The sequence below is a fragment of the Mucor velutinosus genome (genome assembly GCF_035048745.1).
Source record: "Mucor velutinosus strain NIH1002 chromosome Unknown tig00000041, whole genome shotgun sequence".
NCBI classification, from domain to species: Eukaryota; Fungi; Mucoromycota; class Mucoromycetes; order Mucorales; family Mucoraceae; genus Mucor; species Mucor velutinosus.
This window is the reverse complement of record NW_027041905.1, coordinates 1777236-1800443: the sequence shown is the minus strand read 5'-3', so window position 1 is coordinate 1800443 and position 23208 is coordinate 1777236. Positions and strand designations below refer to the sequence as shown.

Here is a 23208-nt window from a genome sequence, read left to right as displayed (position 1 = left end):
GTATTAATTGTAAGTTAGATGCAAAGCGAAAACAAAAGTCTTTATAATATTGTTATTTTCTACCCGATGTAGACTTTGAAATGAAGATTCAAGCACTATCATTTCGTAAACTTACTTAATAAATAAGCTATCTCGTTGTTGTCTGCTTTTGTCTTGCTATCTGTCAAGCCCTGCTGTTTAGCTCGAATGTATAGCATTAAGGCACTGAGGTTTACAATAAATGAAAATTACATCAAAAGCCAAAGAGAGTACCCAAGCAAAGATGCAGCCCTTCCAATATGCAATTCCATCATTTACCTTCACGATCTGGCTTGCCAGCTACCAAAAGCAGTTAAATCATCGCTTTTGGTGTTTGTCTGATTCGTTGATTTATGATCAATTTTCGACTTGATTGAACTATTTTGCAACAATCGACCATGTAAATTGTAATAAACATTCCATACTTCCTTAAGCTTTCATGGCTCTTTCCAGTAAAAAACCAGAAACCACCTGGTACACCAGTACCTGGTCAAAAAAGTTATGCTGCCGCAGCCAAATCTCGCATTATCACCACATCACTCTCTCTCATGCATGGAGAGGTTGTTCCTGCCAGCAATGGTACGCCTACCGCATCTACAACCACTTCAACAAACAGCAAAATTAAGACTCGAATTTGTAGAAATGCTCGAACAGACAATGGTTATCTTCTTGACATTTCCAAGATCCCTAACAAGACTGAACAGCAGCATCTGCAGACCATCGATCAACAGTACAAAGCATCCAATTTCTTTGGCATCAAGTTTTTGGGCAAGAATGTTCAAAGATACATCGAAGTCTATCCCAACAACGAGATTGTCGATCGCTTCGTAACCGAAGGTATTCTCTACGAATCTGAACAGTCAAAGATTCGACTCTTCCCGTGCAAAGCAATCGGTGGAGAAGGCAAGCTCATCCAACTTTCTCTTACGGATATTCCATTCCTTCCTCAAGCTCAATTGTTGGAAGAACTGTCTAAGGCTCTAGGAATTTTTGAAAAAACTTTAGACCTCGGTCTGAATTACGAGCAGTCCATGGGTTGGTTCATGGGTACTGGCTATGCTATTCTTCAGCAATTACCCGGTGTCAACTATCCAGCCCTGCATCACAGCATTACTTGGAAGACCGTCTCTGAGGCTGAAGAATTTTGCCATGCAACCTTCCCGGACATGGCCACTTGGTGTCGCTACTGCCACGAAGAGGGCCACACGAAGTTTGAATGTCCCAAGGCATTGGCCCGCATTATATGTTACAATTGTGATAACGCTGGTCATCGTCAAGATACTTGCCATAAACCCAAGAAAGGATCCTCGGATCGTGAATTCAAGAAGGCTCGAATGATCCCATCTACCACCTCTTCTGCGGAAGCTGACAAGTCCAAGTGGGCGCCAAGCAATATCCAGAACTCGGATGCGGGTACGCCACAACCCCAGGGACAGCGACAGCAGCACCAGAACCAGTAACTCGGCACTACGTCAAGTGATCAGACCACCACAGTAACTCGGACAATTTTGAAGCCAGAATTCACGGTAGAGAAGCAGGCAGGTTCCACAGATCAAATTAACACCCCAGAGGTCAAGCCTATGTCTGAGGACGAGGATACTGACGATGATGACTACATGCCATCAGCAAGCGAACCCGAGAACGAGGCGGAACTGATGAGCGATATTGAAGCGACTGACGACGAAGTCGCCAACCTCCAGCGTGAACAGGAGGAACATCCAGCACACATGACTTTTGACAATGGTGATAGCAACACCAACGACAACACCACGGTAGCTTCTCCCGCAAATTATAATGATTCTACGGCTCGCCACCAAAAATTGTTATAACTATGCCGAAGAACATCCAATTCAAATACGCTTCACTGAACTCCAACAGTCTAGTGAAAGTAGGCCATCCACAAACACAATCATCATACTTCCGCCACATTCGATTTTAACAGTTCAACATAATATCATTCCAAGAAACTCACGCTACTGATACTACTATTACTACAATTGAATTACAACTACAAGCTACACAATATTTATGGACATACTATTGCGGTATTGCCTCTTTCTCTTCAGATTTTATACTGACCAAGATTGCTACTAGTCACCTATATGATTCTGATAGATACATGCTTTGCAAGGTTCATCGCCCTCACAACTTTTATGAGCCTTTTTACATACTCAACTTATATGCACCAGCAACTTCTGACAATCGCCCTCGACAGGAATTCTTTGAGTCAATCTACAACCTGCTCTCAACCCTTTCTGAGACCATCGAGCTCGAACGACTACTGATATCAGGGGACTTCAATTACGATTATGTGCGGGACATCACCAATGCCACTCGTATTGTCAAAACATCGCTGAATTGGTTGAGTTATTTAGATCAGCACTTCCACAACTACTTGATCCTTAACGACATGAATTCGGTGCCAACTTATCAACATGCCTTATCCACCCTCGATTTTATATACGCTGGACATGCACTACGACACTTGCTGAGCGATGCGAACGTTGGATTTATTCCTCCCTCTTGGTCGGATCATGCCATCCTTGAAGTTACTCTCAAACTTGGAAAATCCAAACTGGGCCCAGAACTTTGGAGAGGCAATCCATGTTACGCTAACAACCCAGCATTCAGAAAACAACTGGAAGAGAAAATCAACACAGCCATGGATACAATGGACGTGGATATGACACCGCAGGAACAGTGGGAACGCATCAAATTGGTGACTAGAAAGGCTATCCAAAAGTTTGGAGTGAAACATGTGAACTGGCGTAGGATGAGTATCAAGCATTTGGAACGCAAACGGAATCGACTATTGAGATCCAAGCCTCCCAAAGCTACTCTCCGCATTCTACTGCCAAGGATTGACTCTATGCTACAGATATTACAACAAGAACTGGTGTATATTGCTGCACTCAAGGCTGGGGACACTTGGCTTGAGAAAGGGGAGAAATCCGCTGGGTACTTGAAGCGACTACATCAAAAACGAACATCTCAACAGTACATGGCTTCATTACAAGCCCCCGACTCCTACAGAGATCGAGGCGATGGTGGACCAAGTGCTGAGGTCCCTCAAGTGGTGGTGAACAATGACGTTGTTACCGGTGGCTCGTCAACAGATGCGGCTCAAGGCGATCTGGGTGATACTGCAGTGGCTCACGGTGATACTGGTGATGCTGGTGACGCTGGTGACGCTGGTGACTCTGGTGATACTGGTGATACTGGTGGTGCTGGTGGTACTGGTGGTGCAGACGATATTGGTGTCGAGCAAGACGAAACGAGGCTATCTCTGATGGACTGAGTACTGACTCCTCTGACACTGATTTCGAATCAGATCGTGATGAGGTGGGTCAGATAGGCACAGAGACTTCGGTTGAGCGGCCTTGGATATCTGGCAATATTGAAGATATGAAATCGTTCGCTTGGCATTTTTATACCGACCTATACAAAGCAGATCACGTAGAGCCTAGTGACATTGAGGCATATTTGGACACAGTGACATTTGAGAAAGTGCTGACCGTTGATGAACAGCAATCATTGATAGATCCCATTACTCTGGATGAACTGTTGCAGCAGGCAAATCGTTCAACGAAGGCCACAGCTCCTGGTAGTGATGGTCTGGCCTACCCTTTTCTATCGCTCCTATTTCAAATGACCCGTTTGAAAGAGCTTGTCCTTCGGCTGTACAATGATGCTCTCAAGGGTATCTTTCTCTCTTCCTGGCATGATCTGCGTATTCGTCTACTACCCAAGAAGGGCCTACTTGCGTTGCTCAAAAATTGGCGCCCAATCTGTCTCCTGGGATGTGATGGTAAGGTCTTTACCAGACTTCTTGCTCATCGCATGGCTCCAATTCTTGGGCGGATCATTAACCCATTCCAATCTGGTTTCCTGCAACAAAGGTTCATCTGTGACAATGGCCTAGCGTTATCGATGGTCTTGGAAGAGGCTCGGGCCTTCCATCACAAGGGTGCTGGTATCCTACTTGATCAGGAAAAAGCCTATGATCGGGTGAATGCTGACTATCTGTGTGCTGTTCTTCGTCGTCTTGGGTTTCCCGCCAGCTTTGTGTCATGTGTCAAATCATTGTTCTTTGGCAATAGCATGTACATCAATGTTAATGGTTACTTCACCTCAGCCGTCAAGCAGGAAGGGGGTATCCGTCAAGACGATCCTCTGTACCCTCTTCTTTTCGATGTGGCACTGGAACCTTTCCTATTATCCATCCTGCAAGACACTTGTTTCCATGGTTTTAAGGCAAGCAATGGTGCATCTGCGGATATGGTCTCTTCTCGTGACCCACCAGCTGTCAAATGCCTTGCGTACGCTGATGATGTCTGTGTCCTTCTACGAGACGAACTGGATCTGTATCGCCTCCAACTACACATGGCTAACTATGCAGCCGTCTCCAATGCCAAGTTCAATGAAGACAAGTCAGAAGCCTTCTCTCTGTCTGGTTGTCGCTCTTCGGCGTGGGTGCGAGCCTTTGAAGACATGAACGTTCATACATACCACCACCAAGGCTCCATCACGGCTTTTCGATATCTTGGTTTGTATTTTGCTTACAACCATGCTCAACATGCTCAAACAGAAGAGATGTTACTCAACTCAGTCAGAACTCAATGTCAGATCTACGGACAACGACAACTGTCTCTCCTGGGTAGAGTCACCATCGTCAATAGCCTCATTCTGTCCAAGGTGTGGTATAGTCTGCGCATGCTGAAGCCTACCAAACGGTTTGTAGAGAACGTAAAGTCATGTGTTTATCAATTTGTCTGGAAGAAGAAGCGGCCATTACTACGCAAAGAACTCATATTTCTACCCAAGTCCAGAGGTGGTCTTGCTGTTCTCAACCCTTCTCTTCAACAATTGATCCTCCAAAAACGCTGGCTCAATTACCTCGTTGAACCGCAGAAATGTCCGTCCTTCCTGCGTCCCTTCATGCTCTATCACGTATCACTGCTACCGGCGTCATCAGAGTTTCCTTACTTGGCCTTCGTAGATGCTGAATACTGCAAGTCCTCCCTGATACACAAGGATCTTTCTATTTGGCATTCTATCTTCGCCATGTATGACTATTTTGATTTCAGTGGACTTCAACAAGTGGATTTTCTTCCGGTCCAGACCATCCTGCAATTGCCTTTGCATAAGCTTCTCATAGACCTCAGCGATGATCACTGGCTCCGGCGTCATCCCAAACAAGTTCCTGATCTTTGATAGCCAACAACAACGGCTGCGTCTTCGTGTTGCTTCTGAATATTCGAGCTACCCGTTTCTTTGTGCCTCGCTCTATCAAGATATTCTCATGCTCAAAACCGTCAAACTGGTTCCTGGTGTGTGGCCTCACATTCTGCAGCCTCCTTCCACCTCCACCTTAGATTGGACGAGCTTTGATTTCTTCAGCAAATTGGGCACTAAAGACCTATGAACTCAGTACCATCCCGTAACCTTTCGTCAGCAGCAACAACAGTCGATTCCGTCGGACCATCGCTTCAACAATTCAATGGTCAAGACATTATGGTCAGAACCTGCTCATCCAGCGGCAAGAACGGTCCTCTATCGGGCACTGTCGAAATGCATCCCTCATAAATCACACCTGTACACAATTGGCACTGTGGAAAACTCTATCTGTCCCTTTTGTGCCCTAGGCATCGATACGTTGCGACATTTCCTCGTTGACTGTCCCGTCAAGTGGCACCTATGGCAATCTGTGATCTCACAATACTACGCCAAATATCCTTTGACTTCCTAGATCATATATGGCACAGTGCGGTATCTACATCTTCCTCGCTTTATAAAAGATCGATCCAAGTATATCGCCGTCATATCTACTACCTTATGGCAAATGTGGAATCTGTATTGGCTTCACGGTTCACAAAACCCTGTACCACTCTCCACCGCCTCCATAGAACACTTTTCCTCCAGGGCAGCCTGTCTAATTGATAGACTGCTACCTACTACAACATAATTAATATTAGATGCTCATTCCGTTGCTCGAGGTCCACCACTCCGCGATGTGTCCCTCATAAAATAATATTTGAATAAAATAAAATATTAACTACAAAAAAAAAAAAACCCCCCTCACCCAATGAAGCTAATTATAATATGTGTTTTGAAAAAAGTTATTGAGGAATGTTGCAAAATATGAAATAACGTTTTTGGCCAAAATGTAGAAATTCTGCATATCAAAGTCTCGCAAAAGTAGTTCCAGGGGTTGCTCTGAATCGAGAGAAGCAATTTGATCTAATACATATCATAGTAAAAGTATTCATTTTTGGAGTCAAAAACGCGATCGTTTAATTTTCGATAAAAACCATGAGGTACCCCTCATAGTTTTTGGCCATGTTTTCTTGTTTCCAAAAAAATTGAGCGAAGGTATCAGGAATCAAGTGCTACTTGAAAGCAAGTGTTTGGCGCTATTCCGGCAGTCTAAAACTGCCTCTAACGCGAGAAAACACGACTCAAGCGTAATCAAAATTTGCTGTAATTCGTACAGTTTTGAGCAGTAAGAGGTATTGCTAGCGTGCTGTCAATCTGTAAATAAGTTATTTCCATTTACTCGAATGCGGGGTATCCTACTAGAACCAAATTATAGCTACAAGCCGTTTACAGATAGTTCCCAGGCAAAACTGAAAAGCTAAAAAGCAAATTTACAGAGAGAACTGAGTTGTTTGAAGGGTACTATCACAAAATATCATCATACGCTAGATGAACAGCGTTGAGAAGTCGGTTAAAACCAAGTGCTCAATGTTATGATAGTAGTAGAATGATATAACAAAACGTGATAAGATATCCAAGTCAATCAAAATGTATTGCTTTGGGATGTGCGCGGTAACGTGAGTAACAAAAGTGCATCTGTAACTTCAAGTTCTATCATGTAAAGCTTAACTCTTCTCATTTCTGTGCCTACTACACTGACAATCGAGCATTTGTACCCGGACTTGCAATATTTCAACATTTGAAGGGAGACAGACAAGTCGCGAGATGCAAAAAAAAAAAAAACCCAACATTGACAATTTCTTCTTCATCATTGCCATGAAGCCTTTTGGTACTGAACTGGTTATTGGCTTATTGGCCATAGGTCTCAACTATGGTGCTACATTCAAACTTCCTGCTACCTCTTTATTGAAAGATCCTGTTCAAACTTTATCCACTACAGTGCCCGTACTTTTTGTTGGACATATATTACTCGTTTTATTTGCTCACATATTACGAGGAACTACAAACAAAGCGTTGGTAAGTACGCTCAACAGATGCTTGTGCTCTTGATAAACTAAATTTATTGTTGTAGAAATCAGTTGGATACAGTATACTAGCCACAGCTACAGCAACTGGTGTATTGCATGTTTTAACAGTATTGTTTGGTGCACCCTTGATAGAGTAAAGTCTACAGCCTGCATACACATGTACCATCGTTAAAATGACACAACTCGTTGTTTTTGTAGGAAGATACCAAATACCTTTTTATTTGCAGCATATCTTTCCATTCTAACCGTTATGCCATGCTATGAGTCCTTTCAGGAGACAGCCTGGATTAAGGTCTTTTTACAGCACAGGTAAACAAATACAGGGTGTCTAAACATCACATGTATAGCTAAACAGGCAGTATCCTCATAGTCCAACCACCACATCCGAGATTTATGCATATGCTCAAGCTATTTGCGCACTTTCAGGTGCATGGATCGGCGCCATTGTTTTACCTTTGGATTGGGATAGAGAATGGCAAGCATGGCCAATTTCATGCGTTATTTCAACTTATGTGGGTCATTCAGTCGGTGTTTTAGCTGCGTTTGTTTGGGCATCACTAAAGCTGATGTTTGGTAAAAAGAAGAGCGAATAAATAGTGTATATGTATAGTAGAAGCATTTATGTTTTCGATGAATAATAGTGAAAGGGCGAGAGAGACAGGTTTACAAATGTACAAGGTTAAAGAATCAATGATTTACAGGGATTTTCAGGACGAAGAGGCATTATTCTCCTCGGCGGGTGGCTGTTCGTAGATGGATCGGGAAGGCATAGTCATGTTTTTATCAATGAATATACCACCAAGAGCGTTGATCCACGTTTTACGCTTTTCCATGGCATACACTGTATTTTCTGATAAAACTGCCTTGGGGCCTGCTGATTTTCGCTTCTTGGACTTTTGAGGACGCTATCATGAATTTAAATCAGTTTCTATTGCATGCGCGTATATATGCTTCAAGCGCACTTACAAATCGCTTCAGGTAGCCAGTTTCAACTTGCGTATCTAAAGTATCCAGTACTTGGCGATATTGTTCAAATTGCAATTGACAATCGACCACCTCCAGCAATCTCTTCTTGTGGTATTCGTTTGTCTTTATCTGTTCCTTGAGCTCACGTCCCAATGTGCGCAGTTCTGCACAGATCTCATCGTCCTCTTTTGCATTCCAATCAATCTATACAACATGTTGAGCAAGATGCACGTAACAGCAAGAGTCGACTACACGGACGTACATCCTCATCTCCAAACAAACCAGCATAACGAAGTTCTCTCTTCAGTCTTTCTTCAAATCCTACAATGTCCTCAGTTGGATCCGGAGTCAGTTGGGTTACAGTTCTAGCATTGTATTTCTTCTCTAGAGCGTCCGCCAATACATCACTTTCTCGTCCTGTGTCATCGGGCCCATTCGCTTCCTCATTGTCATCCTCATCACTATGCGGAATCTCCTCTGGGAGCAAGTTCTCCTTAACCAAGCTTGAAATTAATCGATCTGTCAGAGAGCTACTGTTCATATCATGTCGAGAGTCGGCAGACATTGTGTGTTGTAAATGCTTGAGCTTGCTCTCTGATGTATGGAGTCCCAATGCTTGATCTTCTTCAGCCCATTTTTCCACATAATGCTGTCCCAGTGGTGGGATCAGATAAGGTTTACATTGATCTGATTTCTGCATTAGATATTCTCGGTCTTCTTCTGTCAGATTGCGGAAATACGGTTCTAATGTGGTCCAGAATGTGGTTATGGGTATCTGATCTTTTGGTTTCACTCGCACAAAGTCAACTTCTTCCAAAGGCTGTGATTTCTGCTTGGCATTGTGAGATTTGCTGTGTTTACTGTCTGCGTGATTGCCCCTTGCCGAAGACGATTTCTTGATCTTTTTGACATCTGCTCGTTGTTTTGACGGTGGAGGCGATTCGCTTTGTGATATCAATGGTGCTGCATTATCCACTTTCTTCAATTTGATGTTGACATGCGGCGATTCCTCAGAGCTCTCAGTTTCTTCTCTACGTCTTCTTCTTCTGATGATTTCAAGCGCACTATTCAACAATGTGAGTGGTTATCATCATCAAGTCAGGCATGTCAAAACGTACGCTTGTCTGCTAAGTTCAGGTTTTGGTATATTAGAAGAAGAGTGAAGCATCTCCAAATCGTCATCTGTTCATTGTCAGCCCATTATATGCAAATTGCAGCCCATTCGCCATGCATACCTGTCTCTTGTTTTACTCTCATTTTTTCCATTGCAGCAACACCTTTACCAGCTGAAGCAACATTCGAATTTGCTAAACAGACATTAATCTAGCCAGCCTCACATTGCAGTTTGTATCTACTTACCTCCATCGCGAACTTGGACACCTCTCTCTAAGATGAGTTGATCCTTCTTCATGTCTTTCATTCGGGATTGTGTTGAATACAGCATTGATTCCAGTTCTGCTTTCATACTAAGTAATTGCGTTGTATCGGGAATACTTTCATCTTGCTGTGAGCTGCTGTGAGAAGACGAGGTAGGCTTTAATTGTTTAATGATGGCATTGGAAGCATCTGACAGGTGTTTTGGTGGGTCGTATTGACGCGTCAAGTCAGTGTTCATGATTGTGTATTTCTTGTGATTAGTTGTATGAGTTGTATATTTGACGAAAAATGTCCATAAATTAGTGAATTAGGAGTATTTATAAGGACTCTTATGAGAGAAGTCAAGATTAAATGATAGACAAACTTCCCTCTCTCTGTTATGTGCGAGTTGGAGCAGTGTTTTCTTGATCTTTTTTCTTTCCTTGGTATAGAAAATAGTAAATAATGCTAAATCTATCACCGTTGATAAAATGAATGTAGTAGCCTTTTGCTTATGGCAAGCCGTATCAATAGTAAAGAGCGTCACATAAAAAAACTCCAAGAAACCATCAAAATGTTGGAAAAAAAGCCATTTAAATCAGATAATCCCTTTCTCATTTAAACATTTATCAATGGTTGCTGTAACGAAGAATGGTTCAAAAGCTGATATTGGTGGTGTAGTTGATACTATCAACAAGAGAGTCTCTGGTAAGCAATGTTGCTAGGATTGTTTTACGGGTTTATTGATCCAAATGTCTAGGCAAGAATTGGAAGATCCAAAAGACAGCAACTGCTCGTAATCAACAACCTAAACAACTTCGCAAGAACTGGGATCAACGTTCAAAGGAACGTGCAAGAAACGATGCCACCAAGTCTTTGGAAAAGCAATTGAAGGCTGAGAAGCAAGCTGAGAAAGATGTACGTAGATGGGAAATGCCATGTTAAATGAGATTTGATAAGAAGCTGATTGTCCATTGTAGGCTAAACGTGCCGTCAGTTTGGAGCGTAAAAAGCTGCGAGAGGAGCAAGAGAGAATGGAGGCATTGGCAGCCAAGATGTCAGCCAAGCGTCTCGAGAGATTGAAGAGAAGAGAAGCCAGAAAGAAGGCCCGAGTTTAGATGCTATTTTGTGAATACCAGCAGCAAATCGATTGTAATATAATAAAGCTAATTGAACAACTACTAGAAGAGAATGCAGGAGCCCTTGATTCTTTGTTGCATTGCAGTGTCATGTTTCACGAATGTCAATTTTGAATCTTGCAGTACTTGTTGGTTTGTTGTTGTTGGTCTGTTGTTTACACACAAAGAATACAACGACATGCATAGAAAAACAAACGAAACGAGAGCAAGAGTGTGCAATCGTCTTTGGCGTCATTATCCATATCTCTTTATAGCTTTGAAATATAGCTTTTCTTCTTCTTTTCTTTCTTTTTTATATAGCTCTTTTTTTTTTATTAAGCTTCTTACCCCTCTTTTTCTTGTCTTACCCCAATACCTTCCTTAATCAACCAATCCTTTTTGAAAGCATGGCTAAAGATCAAAGCATGAATTATCTGGACTACACTCTGACCGATTACGTGATACCTCAGCAGCAACAGCAACAGCGTCAGCCATCATTGAATGTAGATTTCAAAGCTGAACTCTCCTTGATGTATCCACAGCAGCAGCAACAACAGCCTCAGCAACAATCGGATCAAATACCAAATTACGCCAACATTTTGTTGCCTCAGTCGCCCGATACATTTCAGTGTGATGACAACAACTCGTATTGTACCTCACCTTCATCCATCTTGTCCACAGCCTCAAATCATCTTCAACAACAATTTCCATCGCCTTCTCCATCTCCCTATCAACACGCGTCTGAGAGTAATGCTAGTTTAACCAATGTAGTTGCCATGGATACGGTCTCCATGGATACCAACAACTTTTATCATTCATTTCTGCCTTTTAATACACCTGTTGAAAGCAGTTGCACCAATGTTGATGACTTTATTATGACTCACACTAGTTATAACGGCAACAACAATAGCAACAACAACGACAACAGTAGTAAAAAGAGAAAGTTTGATAAAGTAGAGAAAGATGACAAGCTGAACAACTCAGAGATCAAGAGACAGATACATATTCAATCCGAGCAAAAGAGGAGAGCACAGATCAAAGATGGATTCGAAGACCTTCGAAATGAACTTCCCAGTTGTTTGAATAAGAAGATGAGCAAAGTTGCACTTTTGCACAGAACAGTTCAACATATTCAACATTTGAAAAATACGCAGATGACAATACTAGCAGAGCTTGAAAGGCTAGTAGGCGAAAACGACCAGTTGAGAAAGTAAGCTCTGAAAGAAGGAAGCATGTGTATATATGGATTAATTGTTAATTTACTTGCTGTGTGATAGATTTCAAGAAAATGTACTCCAAAAGCAACAACAGTCGATGTTCTCTACATCTAGTAGTTGATTTACTACATAACCTTTCTTTTCCTCCTTCTTTTTTCGCCCATTCCATTCATTTTCGTTTATATATACATCACACACACACACACACACACACACACACACACACTCACAATTTTTTTTACCATATGTCTCTTATCTGTTTTCTTTTTGTATATGCCATTTTTCTTTATTTACAACAGACTTTTTATTTATCACAATACATATTTATATACACACATATATGTACATATACACAGGCTTTTCTTTGTGATAGTTCTTTTATTGGTGATTTTTGTATATATGTAATTGCGAAGTGAGTAAAATAGGGGGATGTGCGTTTTTTTGAGCGACAGAGAGCGAGAAAATGATAATTAAACAAATATATATATATATATAGGAGAGAGGAACAAGAAAAAAAAGGGAGACGAACAGAGAGAGCGTTTATTCATAGACACCACCTAATACATCCGTTTGTGCTAGTGCCAACAACATGGGATCATCGAAATACTTGTTTATGCTGACATCTTCGGAAAGACCCTTTCTTCTTCTAGTCTTGACCATGAAATCTCTTGCTAAATGTTGAGCGGGACTTGCTTCAAGAGGGCGAAGCACAATACTTGTGTCTAATGGATCTCCAGGTACAATCTGCCAATGATCAAAGATTTGTTGGCAGAAGGCTTGACCTTCGGTATGTGTTCTAAGATCTGTTTCAAAACCACAGGAGTCAATCACGGGGATATATGCCTTGACAGTATATAATGGCGATCCAGGCTTGGGAATGTCTTGAGTGACGTGGCCTCTGTGAGCATTGTTTGTTTTGATATTAGACAATATGTTATATATGTATAAATAACTTGTTTACCTTCGTCGTTGTAAAACTGCATAAACTGCAGATACACAATCAGCCGGGGCTTGAATCTCAACATAGTATACAGGCTCCATCAAACGAGGGGTTGCCTAATGCTCAAATATGAGTAAAGTGCACACTATCAAACAGTAGATCAAACTTACAGTCAAGAAGGATGAGTAGCAAACACGACGAGCAGTAGGAATGATTTGACCACCGCCTCTATAAATAGGCTCATTTGCTAATACAGCATCTAGGATTTTGAATTTAACATTACGAATAGCTAATCATAAAAGAAAATGTTAGTATGAGCGACAGTCATCTTGAATCCATACCAGGAACTCACGTTCATCACAGAGGGGACCTTCTCTTGTACCCCATTGGAAGCCTTGGCGAATAGAGTCTTTGACAGAAAATAACAGTTTTTTATCCACTTCAGATGGCAATGTATCGTCCATTAAGAGATTGGGGCCCATATCATCAGGACCAAATGCCCAAACTGATCTTGATGCGAGAACATCCCAGCCATGTTTTGTTTCCAGATGGCTGCCTAATTTACTCTTGGGCCAGCGGATGCTGATATCTCCATTCTCGATTTCTTCTGCAAGCTCTTTTTCAAGCGGTTCAGCAATGAATGTCAGCTTGTTCCTATCAAGATGGTTTAGTATATGCGTGCCATCTCCATCAAAGGGGGGTATCTTACTTCTTGTTTGGTGTTTCAGCAAAGCATTTTAATGCAGAAGTCTCCACAACAGTTTCACAGAATCTTACAACAGGATCGGATACCTTGAGTTCAATTTCTGCGTACATGCGACGAAGATCATGCAACACGCAATCCAAATACAGCTCGCCTGTGCCCAATACAATGTGCTCGCCAGATTCCTCAACTTTGGTAGTGACGATGGGATAGCTCTTGTTGATTTTGCGAAGGCCGTCCAACATCTTAGGCAGCTCTGATGGGTTGACAGGCTCGATGGCCACCTTGAGTGTAGCTGCTGTAGGGAATCGCAGTGGTTTGAAAATGTATGCATCCTCTTTGGACTTTTGATCGACAATGGTAGCTGTTTTCATGATGGAGCTATCCACACCACCTAGCAACACCCAACCACCAGCAGGCACGCCCTCTACTTGGACACGGTATCTTGACTCAAAAATCCATGTGTTTTCTACTTTCTGCATTGTCATATCTTCCTCGTCGTCAATTGAATATCCCTCTCCCAACACACGCACGATTTGTCCAGCCTTGATGCTTCCGCTGAACACTCTGCCAAACGCGTGGAATTCTGTGCTCTGCTCGTTGTTAAATAGCTTGGTCACTTGCATCATGAGTGGTCCCTCAGCATCACACTTGACCATTGACTGAACAGTTGCCGAATCAATAGGCCCAGTGTAGAAACGTTCAACTTTGTGCATGGCATTTTCGACAGGAGAAGGAATGTGCTTTGCAACCATATCCACAAAGGAGCCGGCAAGACCAAAGAATTGTGTCAGCACCATATGAAGGAGAGGCTTCACATTCAGCTCGTAATCCTTTGCTTTCAGATAGATGCTGAGAGAGCGTAATGTCTTTTTGAGCTCGTTGGTGTCTTCGCCCAGGACCTGAGCATAGATCTTGTACAAGGGTTCCAAAATGAAATGTACAAATGTACGTTTGCTGGCTCCATTCTGTGATTTGCGGTTGAAAGAGCCCTTTTCAGGGTTAAAGTAAATGTCGCCCCATAGACGCTTTGCAAATTCATTTTCGTCGAAATCAGCTTCGTATGAATCAGCGTAAAGTTTCGAGAATGACTTGAGCGAAAAGATCCAGCCTGTTTGACTGGAGGCAAAGCAAACGTTACCTGATTCGGGTGACAGACGGATGTGGTTTCCGCCAGGCACAGAGCTGCAGAACACATGTTAGAAGAGCTACACTTGTTAAATAGCTACCACACAACAGAGTCAACCTACCGAATCACAGTATTCACCTCTTCAATGGTATGGCGCAATTTGTAATAAGCATCGGCAGGTGGCAATTTCAACTCCAAGATCAAACGGTCGACTTTGTTGATGACCAATGTCATAGCGAGGCCCTCACGAACACAGTGCTTGATCACTTGCTCCGTATTCACCATGACGCCTTCCACTACATCAACGACAATAACGACGCCATCTGCTAAGCGTGTTGCTGCGACGACTTCGTCAATGAAATTCGTGTGGCCAGGTGTATCCAAAATGTTGAGCAAATATGATTTTTCCTTAATGTCCTGCATCACAAGAGTAACAGGCATACTTTTGATGGACACGCCACGCTCTCTTTCTAAAATATGTGTATCGGTATAGCGTTCAGGTTGATCGACATTGATTGGAATATCGTGTGTTTCTGAAATGAGCATGTCTACAAATGAAGTTTTGCCATGGTGAAGATGGCCAACAACTGCAATGTTTCTGATCAAGTCTGGATGGTTCATCAAATCTGACATGTATCTATTCAACGCATACGGTAAGTAACTGATGTGGGTTGGTGAGGTATATGATTAAGTAGACGTACTCTTTACTGTAGTAAGTTTCTGGCAGATCAGTCTCGGTGACATTGAACTTTCTCACTTGGATAGGTGCGATGATGGGTTCGGATAATGGCTGTGTATCTTCTTCCTGTACCATGGTCTCTACATCCTCGCCATACACTTCTTCAGCAGAGGGATAATACTTTTTCTCTTCGTGTAATACAATCTGATTAGCAGGAATATCTAATTAAGCATGTACGCGTAGAATAGATGAGTAAAACGAGTGCGCGTTCGCTATGTACACTGTAGATTATACCATCAATTTGCATCATGGCGCTTTCATCGACCTGCTCCTCTTCCTGTTGCTGGTCTTCTTGAGCAATGCCGACTTCATCATCATAGGCGTCTTGCTCCTCCTCTTGCTCCTCCATCAAATCCTCATCATCATCTTCGAGGTCAGGGCCGAGGTAGTTACCAAACTCGTCATAAAGTGAGTCGTCCATTATTAATTATCCCAAAAAGATCGCGTAAAGCAAGGTCTATTGAAAGGGGGTCAATAAAAGAAAAAGGGTATGGAAAGAATTTTTTGACAAAAAGCACCAAACTGGCTTTTCTTCGCAAGCCCACGTCATATGTGACTATACAAACAGGCAAACTTCCATGTCAAAATGTCATGAAATCATGCTCAAAACCAAGCAATGATCTGCAGGGAACTCAGGAATCAAAGGCTTTGGTAAGAACCGCCTGCCAACGTACTCAATTGCTTGAGAAAACATGCACTCTATTACTAAAATCGCAAGCAATCCAGGCTGCCGTGCATCGTTCATCACAGCTCAAATGCTCCGCGAAAACCCAGATGCCTGCCCTCCTCCTCACGAATGGCAGCACGACATCCCACTCAATATTGAATTGATCAATGGTGTCAGCATTGGCTGCTCTTCACACTGTACTTGCTGGATCCACATTATTTGCTAAAAAGCAAAGGCGGTAATGATTACTAAATATGAACATTGGATGCAAGTGGCCAGGCATTGCTTGCTGAAAAGAGTTGCTTTGCATCATGTCAATTTTATGAGTGAAACAGCTGGCTTTGATAGATTACTACTGGTAGCTGGGTTGAGGCATTGATTTACGAGACCACACTCAATCTGCTCTCCTATGAATCGATAGCTAATTTAATCTATAATTTTGATATGGAAAGAATGTCATCATCAATAAATGAAAACCGAGGTGCATGTTCAAAAATGTAGACTAAATGAATGAATGATGTTGATTTACCCAGAATATTAGCATATCGAATCAGATTCATGATCGTTGGCACCAAATAGGAAGGTGGAGATAGCTTCAAAGTAAACATCTTTGTGTACCTGTTCAAGCTGAATCATTACTGCGTTTGATTGACTGTGATGGTACCTTTTTTTTTTTTTTTTTTTTTGGCTGTAAATGGCGAGAGGGGTACAAGGAGAGGGGCTCATCTCTACATGTATCATGATTAAGGAGTGTTTTCTCAAAAAGAGAGAGCATCTCACTAGCTTCTTGGTGGTGGTGATGATGATGCTGCTGATGATATCACTTGTGGATATTTATATAAATGTACTGTTTTTATATGTACAACGTTCGTATTCCCTCAATTGTCAGCATTGCGCGTGTTCACACACTTTTTAATAAGAATTGATCATTTTTCTTTATTTCGTCTCTCTTTTTCCCCTTTTCCGTTTTCTTTCCAACTGTTTTAGAATAAAGGAGGGTTTATTGAAATAAGAAAAACTCACCAGCACATTGTTTTCTTTTCCCATTACTCTCTTTTCTTCTGTTTTTTCTCCAGCATATACCAATATACACATCCAAACATTCAAACATGGAGAAATCGGTGTTGAACAATTCCATGATAAAAGAGGAAGCCTCTGCCAACAGTGCCAAATTGAGCAGCAACAACGGCAGCAGCATGAAGCCACCAGTGTATCTCAACAACCCTCGACCCCACTTGAAGAGGCCGTTGGAATCCAATGCCTTCCCACCCAGCCATCCATTAGCCGGCCTATCATTACCACAATTACCAACACCATATCAACAGCAACAGGCTGCTCGCTTACACTTTTATCACACTCGCCCACCTGCCTACGTTGAAAAACCAAGCTTTGGTCTCAAAGATTTTGAATTACAAGATACCTTGGGTAAGGCTATTTAAAAAAAAAAAAGGATAAACAACTCCTGAAATTATAACTTACATATTTATTTAAGGCACTGGTACTTTTGGTAGAGTTTATTTATCCAAATTTGTACCTTCAAGTAAATATTATGCCATGAAAGTGCTTAAAAAGTCAGAAGTGGTGCGATTAAAGCAAGTGGAACATTTGCTGTCTGAAAAGCAAATCCTGTCATCGGTCCGGTTTCCCTTCATTGTAGATCTGTAAGGCATTTGTGACATAAGGCATGTTTGGTGTATTGATTTGATTTATATAGCTTTTGCACCTTTCAGGATGAATCAAATTTATACATGTTACTCGAATACGTGGTGGGCGGAGAGCTGTTTACCCATTTGCGAAGAGCCGGACGATTTACAAATGACATGACAAGATTCTATGCATCTGAAATTGTGCTGGCAATAGAGTATCTACACTCAAAGGACATCATTTATCGTGATTTGAAGCCAGAGAATTTGCTGATTGATCATCAGGGCCATATCAAAATTACTGATTTTGGCTTTGCAAAAAAAGTGGTTGACAGGTAGGCTACATCCACAATACCGCTTGCCGTATGGAATACTAACATGCACGTATAGAACATGGACATTGTGTGGTACCCCAGAATACTTGGCTCCTGAAATCATTCAAAGCAAAGGACATGGTAAAGCTGTTGATTGGTGGGCCTTGGGCATTCTTATCTTTGAAATGTTGGCAGGGTAAGTACTCGGTGTGGGCGGATCTATATGTGGCCATCATATTCAACATATATTTTAGTTATCCTCCTTTTTTTGACGACAATTCTTTCGGCATCTATGAGAAGATTTTGATGGGGAAAGTTCAATTCACTGCTCATTTCGACCCATTGGCAAAAGACCTTTTGAAGCGGCTATTAGTGAGCGATAGGACGAAACGATTAGGCAATCTCAAGGTACGATGAAGACTACATTGGCTGTACCTTGTGCTCATCCTTTTTTATTAGGGAGGATCAGAAGATGTGAAAAGACACAAATGGTTTAGAGGTGTTGATTGGGTTGGGCTATTGGACAAAAATGTGCGGGTAAGTGTATATTTACAATGATTGTCTATTTGTGAATCTAATATGTGGATCCAGGCACCGATTGTTCCACATTATCCTCATCCTGGAGATACAAGCAACTTTGAAAAATACCCTGAACAGCTTGATACCAATCATGATAATGCAAATGGTGAAGATCCCTTCAAGGATTTGTTTGTGGGCTTTTCATAATCACCAAAATTATATATCAAATGTATGTAAATTCATCATGGCAACAACAAAACCAGATAAAAAAAAATACACATATTGCAGAGCATTAATAACATCTACTCATGAAACAACAACAAAATTCACCACAAATCTTCTACTCCCCTCTTCCGCAAAGAGACATGATTGTATTCCCTTTTTTTTACCTCTTTCTCTTTCCATACCCGCATATATATCTTGCTTTATAAAATTACTACTACTATATACTATATTCTAAATAAATGGAACAGAAGCATAGCAGCAGCAATAAGCATAGCCTCATAATAAACATTAGTTGGACACAAGGAGTAAATTTATAGATTGAAATGGCAACACAATAACAACGAATACTATCAAGATAATCAACTCCTTGAATGAACTATTATTGTGCAACAATGACAGGAAGGGGGAGGTATCTGTGTGCATGTATTAGCTCTTCAGATGATGCAAATTATCGTAGCTCGTGATGTGTAATATATTTAGCTAATTTTTTTCGACAATAACAAATCAGCAAGGCATTAGATGTGTACCTGTATCAAGTATAAAAATCACCAGCCGGTCAATCTCACTACGCTCAATGACGGCGTCGCTCTGCGGACTCTCGCCAAAGACATTTCAAACCAGAGAAAATAAAAATCTGGCATATCAAGTAAATTTTAAACAACCAATTAATAGTTTTAAAAAAAAGGATATATCATAGTCAGGAGAGCGAGTCATCCATCGCTGATGTTGCTCTTGAGATGGCAGCATAAAACTGATCATCGGTAAATACAGGACTTACCATAAGATCTACAGCGACTTTTTTTTTAGAGTGTCACTGCAAAAGACATCTTTATTATAGAAAAAAAACTCACATGCTAAAATAGAAAAAGTATTCAAGCTAAGCAATTGTTCTTTAAGTTCATGATCCTCATTTAATCAGCATCGCAATCATCATTGTTATCATCATTGTCATCATCCGAAAGGCATTTGGGCCAGCCAGCAGTAGTGCCGCCCGCCAAAATTGGTTCAAACTCAGCTTATTTTCTTCTGTTCAAGATTGGGCAGATATTGTTCTTTTTCGACTTCTTTAATCTATTTTGGGATATCCGACTATATAAATTGTAATGATCACCCTACGCTTCCTAATACATTCTTGAAGCACTTTTCAAGGCGCTTCCAATGGTGCTAATTGTTATAAATGTTTTGACTGAAATTATTGAGCAATTTAATAAAGTTTGAAATGAGGTTTTTTTAGCGAAAATAGCCATATTTTGCATATGAAAACCTCATAAAAGTGGTTTCAGATGTTGCTTTGGGTCGAGAGAAACATTTTGATTTGATATCATAACATAATAAATGTTCAGTACTTTTGCACTTTACAATCCTAATATGGAACCTGAGTTTCAAGGCATCTATCAGACCTGGCTCATATGAGAATAATGATTTTACAATCAATCAACAAAAACCACTGTAATTTCTACCCTCTTTCCTCTGCTCAGTGCTGTCAATGTTTTATTTGAGCGACGTCTCAGAGCCTCAGAGATTTCATTACTTACTGCAGACATTTTATGCAACCCATGCATTGTCAATGTCCAGACTAACGTTATTAAATATAGAATGCAATAAAATATCATTATGAACGATATAGAAGGCAATAAAATATCATCATAAACGATAGTGCTATGACCTGCCATCTACTTTCTATACGCTTCAAGGGCATTTACTACTGTATTGCCTTATGAAAAGGGCATGAGTTTTCCAGCTGGCCCTACCAGCCAAAATTAATTCAAACCCAGAATCATAGTCTGTTCCAGATTGGACATATTTTGATAATTTTGGACTCGATCGAGCTATTTTTGCAGATTCGACTAAGTGAAGTATGATAATCACCCCATGCTTCCTTAAGCTTTCCTGGAGTACTTTTCAAGGCGCTTCCAATGGTACTAAGTAAAATAGATGTTTTGAATTCACTTATTGAATGATTTGTAAAAATATGAAAAGAGATTTATGGCCAAAATGTCGAAATTTTACATATCAAAGTCCCACAAAGATAATTTCAGAGGTTGCTTTGGATTGATAGAAACATTTTGATTCAAGATATACCATAGTAAAAGTCTCCATTATCAAGATGAAAAATGCGGTCGTTTGATTTTCGATGAAAACCATGAGGGATACCTCATGCTTTTTGGTCGATTTTTGACCATGTTTTTTTGGTCCCCAAAAAGTCGAGCAAAAGTGTCAGAAAGTAACTGCCATATGAAAGCAACCATTTGGGGCTATTCTGACGATCTAAAACGGCCTTGAACGCAAGAAAATTCAGCTCAAATGCATTCATACATTGCTGTATTAGGGACACTAAGGACTAAAAAGTGGGAATACCAGTATGCTGCTTGCCCGTATATGAAGTAGCTACGTGTATATGGATGTAGAACATCACATAAGAATCAGATCCACAGATAATATGAAGGGTTACTATGTGTAAGTGGAGGGTCAAAATGAAAGTAGCAGTATTTTGATAAAATACGCAAGAGCAATCAGTAGCACGAGCTGCCGCTGCGCAGGTTGGTTCTCTACCTTTGCTACGCTTCGGTGAGAACCATCCGAAGCATAAACACTCATACGATTAGTGATTACATATCAATCAACAATCAGGGTTCCTCTTCTAACATTTTAGCTATATTAATTTTGGGATGTTAGCCAAAGGCCCGCGGCAGCGCGAGCCGTTTGAACGTAGGTTGGTTTCCACCGAAGCGAAGCGTAGGTCAGGAAACCACCCGAAGTGCTGAAAGGCTCGTATACCATAGTAAAATTCTTCGTTTTCAAGGTGAAAAATGCGATCGTTTGATTTTTGATGAAAACCATGAGGTACCCCTCATGGTTTTTGATCGATTTTTGGTCATGTTCTTTGGGTCTTCAAAAAGTTGAGCAAAGGTGTCAGGAAGTTACTACTACTCGAGTACAATTGTTTGGCGTTATTCCGGTGGCTCAGAAAGGTCTACATGTCAATATATGAAGGCTTGAAAGTTGTCAAATTTGGTTATGTTTTTGCTGTATAGCTTTTATTTACACGGCATGAATCACATCTTTAGTAGCTGTAATCTTCTGGAAGAGTAATTCTGCAGCCTGTACAATTCCTTATTTGAATAGAAGGCATATTGATTTCGGTAAAGCTAATTTATGCAAATTTTGATGCGATATGTTGCTGGTAAGCTTATTAACAATGGAAATGAAAACCCGAATCTGCTGCTTGAATACTATATGGTTTTGCACCTTCGCTTCACAACAATCAAGCCCTCGTATAGATCAGTGCTATCAAATGCTGGATTGGATACCTAGTTGTCATAGGTTTTCACCTTTGCTTCGCTGCGATCAAGTCCTCATATAGGTCAATGTTACCAAATATTGAATCAGATGCGCTATGTTCTTGGTGGATGGGCTTACCACCTCCTCCAAATCCCCTCCTCAATACCGGCTTCATTCACCTTGTACAGTCTTCACTATATATACTGTAAAACACTCAAAATTTTAAAGAATTGTGTGCCGTACAAGGTGAATAAATCCGCCAACAAAGTCTGCAATCAGGAGAGTGTTTGGGGGAAGAACATAACGCGTCTAATTCGACACTTGATAGCATTAGTTTATAGAGAGGTTTTACCGTAGCGAAGCAAAGGTGCAAACCTATGACAACTAGGTATCCAATCCAGCATTTGATAGCACTGATCTATACGAGGGCTTGATTGTTGTGAAGCGAAGGTGCAAAACCATATAGTATTCAAGCAGCAGATTCGGGTTTTCATTTCCATTGTTAATAAGCTTACCAGCAACATATCGCATCAAAATTTGCATAAATTAGCTTTACCGAAATCAATATGCCTTCTATTCAAATAAGGAATTGTACAGGCTGCAGAATTACTCTTCCAGAAGATTACAGCTACTAAAGATGTGATTCATGCCGTGTAAATAAAAGCTATACAGCAAAAACATAACCAAATTTGACAACTTTCAAGCCTTCATATATTGACATGTAGACCTTTCTGAGCTACCGGAATAACGCCAAACAATTGTACTCGAGTAGTAGTAACTTCCTGACACCTTTGCTCAACTTTTTGAAGACCCAAAGAACATGACCAAAAATCGATCAAAAACCATGAGGGGTACCTCATGGTTTTCATCAAAAATCAAACGATCGCATTTTTCACCTTGAAAACGAAGAATTTTACTATGGTATATATCAAATCAAAATGTTTCTCTCGACCCAAAGCAACATCTGAAACCACTTTTATGAGGTTTTCATATGCAAAATATGGCTATTTTCGCTAAAAAAACCTCATTTCAAACTTTATTAAATTGCTCAATAATTTCAGTCAAAACATTTATAACAATTAGCACCATTGGAAGCGCCTTGAAAAGTGCTTCAAGAATGTATTAGGA

The 23208-nt window shown here is 40.9% G+C and overlaps 10 protein-coding genes across 10 annotated transcripts; 8 read left to right on the top strand and 2 right to left on the bottom strand.

Annotated features, from left to right (window-relative positions):
- Window positions 1-566: 566 nt before the first annotated feature.
- On the top strand, window positions 567-1478 carry ATC70_000762 (uncharacterized protein; the record flags this gene model as incomplete). The annotated part of the gene is made up of 1 exon (XM_064820173.1): window positions 567-1478. One exon carries the CDS (start codon window positions 567-569, stop codon window positions 1476-1478), a length of 912 nt encoding a protein of 303 aa, XP_064684093.1.
- Window positions 1479-1598: 120 nt separating this feature from the next.
- On the top strand, window positions 1599-1847 carry ATC70_000761 (uncharacterized protein; the record flags this gene model as incomplete). The annotated part of the gene is made up of 1 exon (XM_064820172.1): window positions 1599-1847. The coding sequence occupies one exon, from the start codon at window positions 1599-1601 to the stop codon at window positions 1845-1847; it is 249 nt and encodes an 82-aa protein (XP_064684092.1).
- A 290-nt stretch (window positions 1848-2137) lies between these two features.
- ATC70_000760 (uncharacterized protein) lies at window positions 2138-3316 on the top strand (the record flags this gene model as incomplete). Its single annotated transcript, XM_064820171.1, has 1 exon — window positions 2138-3316. The coding sequence occupies one exon, from the start codon at window positions 2138-2140 to the stop codon at window positions 3314-3316; it is 1179 nt and encodes a 392-aa protein (XP_064684091.1).
- Window positions 3317-3423: 107 nt separating this feature from the next.
- ATC70_000759 (uncharacterized protein) lies at window positions 3424-5232 on the top strand (the record flags this gene model as incomplete). Its single annotated transcript, XM_064820170.1, has 1 exon — window positions 3424-5232. One exon carries the CDS (start codon window positions 3424-3426, stop codon window positions 5230-5232), a length of 1809 nt encoding a protein of 602 aa, XP_064684090.1.
- A 1818-nt stretch (window positions 5233-7050) lies between these two features.
- Window positions 7051-7855, top strand: DAD4 (DASH complex subunit dad4; the record flags this gene model as incomplete). The annotated part of the gene is made up of 4 exons (XM_064820169.1): window positions 7051-7251; window positions 7307-7395; window positions 7461-7571; window positions 7633-7855. The coding sequence occupies 4 exons, from the start codon at window positions 7051-7053 to the stop codon at window positions 7853-7855; spliced, it is 624 nt and encodes a 207-aa protein (XP_064684089.1).
- Window positions 7856-7969: 114 nt separating this feature from the next.
- On the bottom strand, window positions 7970-9843 carry ATC70_000757 (uncharacterized protein; the record flags this gene model as incomplete). Its single annotated transcript, XM_064820168.1, has 6 exons — window positions 7970-8167; window positions 8229-8432; window positions 8491-9292; window positions 9347-9410; window positions 9464-9535; window positions 9588-9843. 6 exons carry the CDS (start codon window positions 9841-9843, stop codon window positions 7970-7972), a joined length of 1596 nt encoding a protein of 531 aa, XP_064684088.1.
- Window positions 9844-10216: 373 nt separating this feature from the next.
- On the top strand, window positions 10217-10702 carry ATC70_000756 (uncharacterized protein; the record flags this gene model as incomplete). Its single annotated transcript, XM_064820167.1, has 3 exons — window positions 10217-10292; window positions 10345-10502; window positions 10565-10702. 3 exons carry the CDS (start codon window positions 10217-10219, stop codon window positions 10700-10702), a joined length of 372 nt encoding a protein of 123 aa, XP_064684087.1.
- A 407-nt stretch (window positions 10703-11109) lies between these two features.
- On the top strand, window positions 11110-12040 carry CNB1 (Calcineurin subunit B; the record flags this gene model as incomplete). The annotated part of the gene is made up of 2 exons (XM_064820166.1): window positions 11110-11912; window positions 11980-12040. 2 exons carry the CDS (start codon window positions 11110-11112, stop codon window positions 12038-12040), a joined length of 864 nt encoding a protein of 287 aa, XP_064684086.1.
- A 419-nt stretch (window positions 12041-12459) lies between these two features.
- Window positions 12460-15851, bottom strand: ADE17 (bifunctional phosphoribosylaminoimidazolecarboxamide formyltransferase/IMP cyclohydrolase; the record flags this gene model as incomplete). The annotated part of the gene is made up of 8 exons (XM_064820165.1): window positions 12460-12817; window positions 12881-12975; window positions 13030-13148; window positions 13212-13513; window positions 13569-14747; window positions 14813-15328; window positions 15393-15591; window positions 15665-15851. The coding sequence occupies 8 exons, from the start codon at window positions 15849-15851 to the stop codon at window positions 12460-12462; spliced, it is 2955 nt and encodes a 984-aa protein (XP_064684085.1).
- A 1355-nt stretch (window positions 15852-17206) lies between these two features.
- ATC70_000753 (uncharacterized protein) lies at window positions 17207-18780 on the top strand (the record flags this gene model as incomplete). The annotated part of the gene is made up of 7 exons (XM_064820164.1): window positions 17207-17522; window positions 17590-17758; window positions 17812-18075; window positions 18131-18250; window positions 18309-18462; window positions 18514-18591; window positions 18646-18780. The coding sequence occupies 7 exons, from the start codon at window positions 17207-17209 to the stop codon at window positions 18778-18780; spliced, it is 1236 nt and encodes a 411-aa protein (XP_064684084.1).
- Window positions 18781-23208: the final 4428 nt, after the last annotated feature.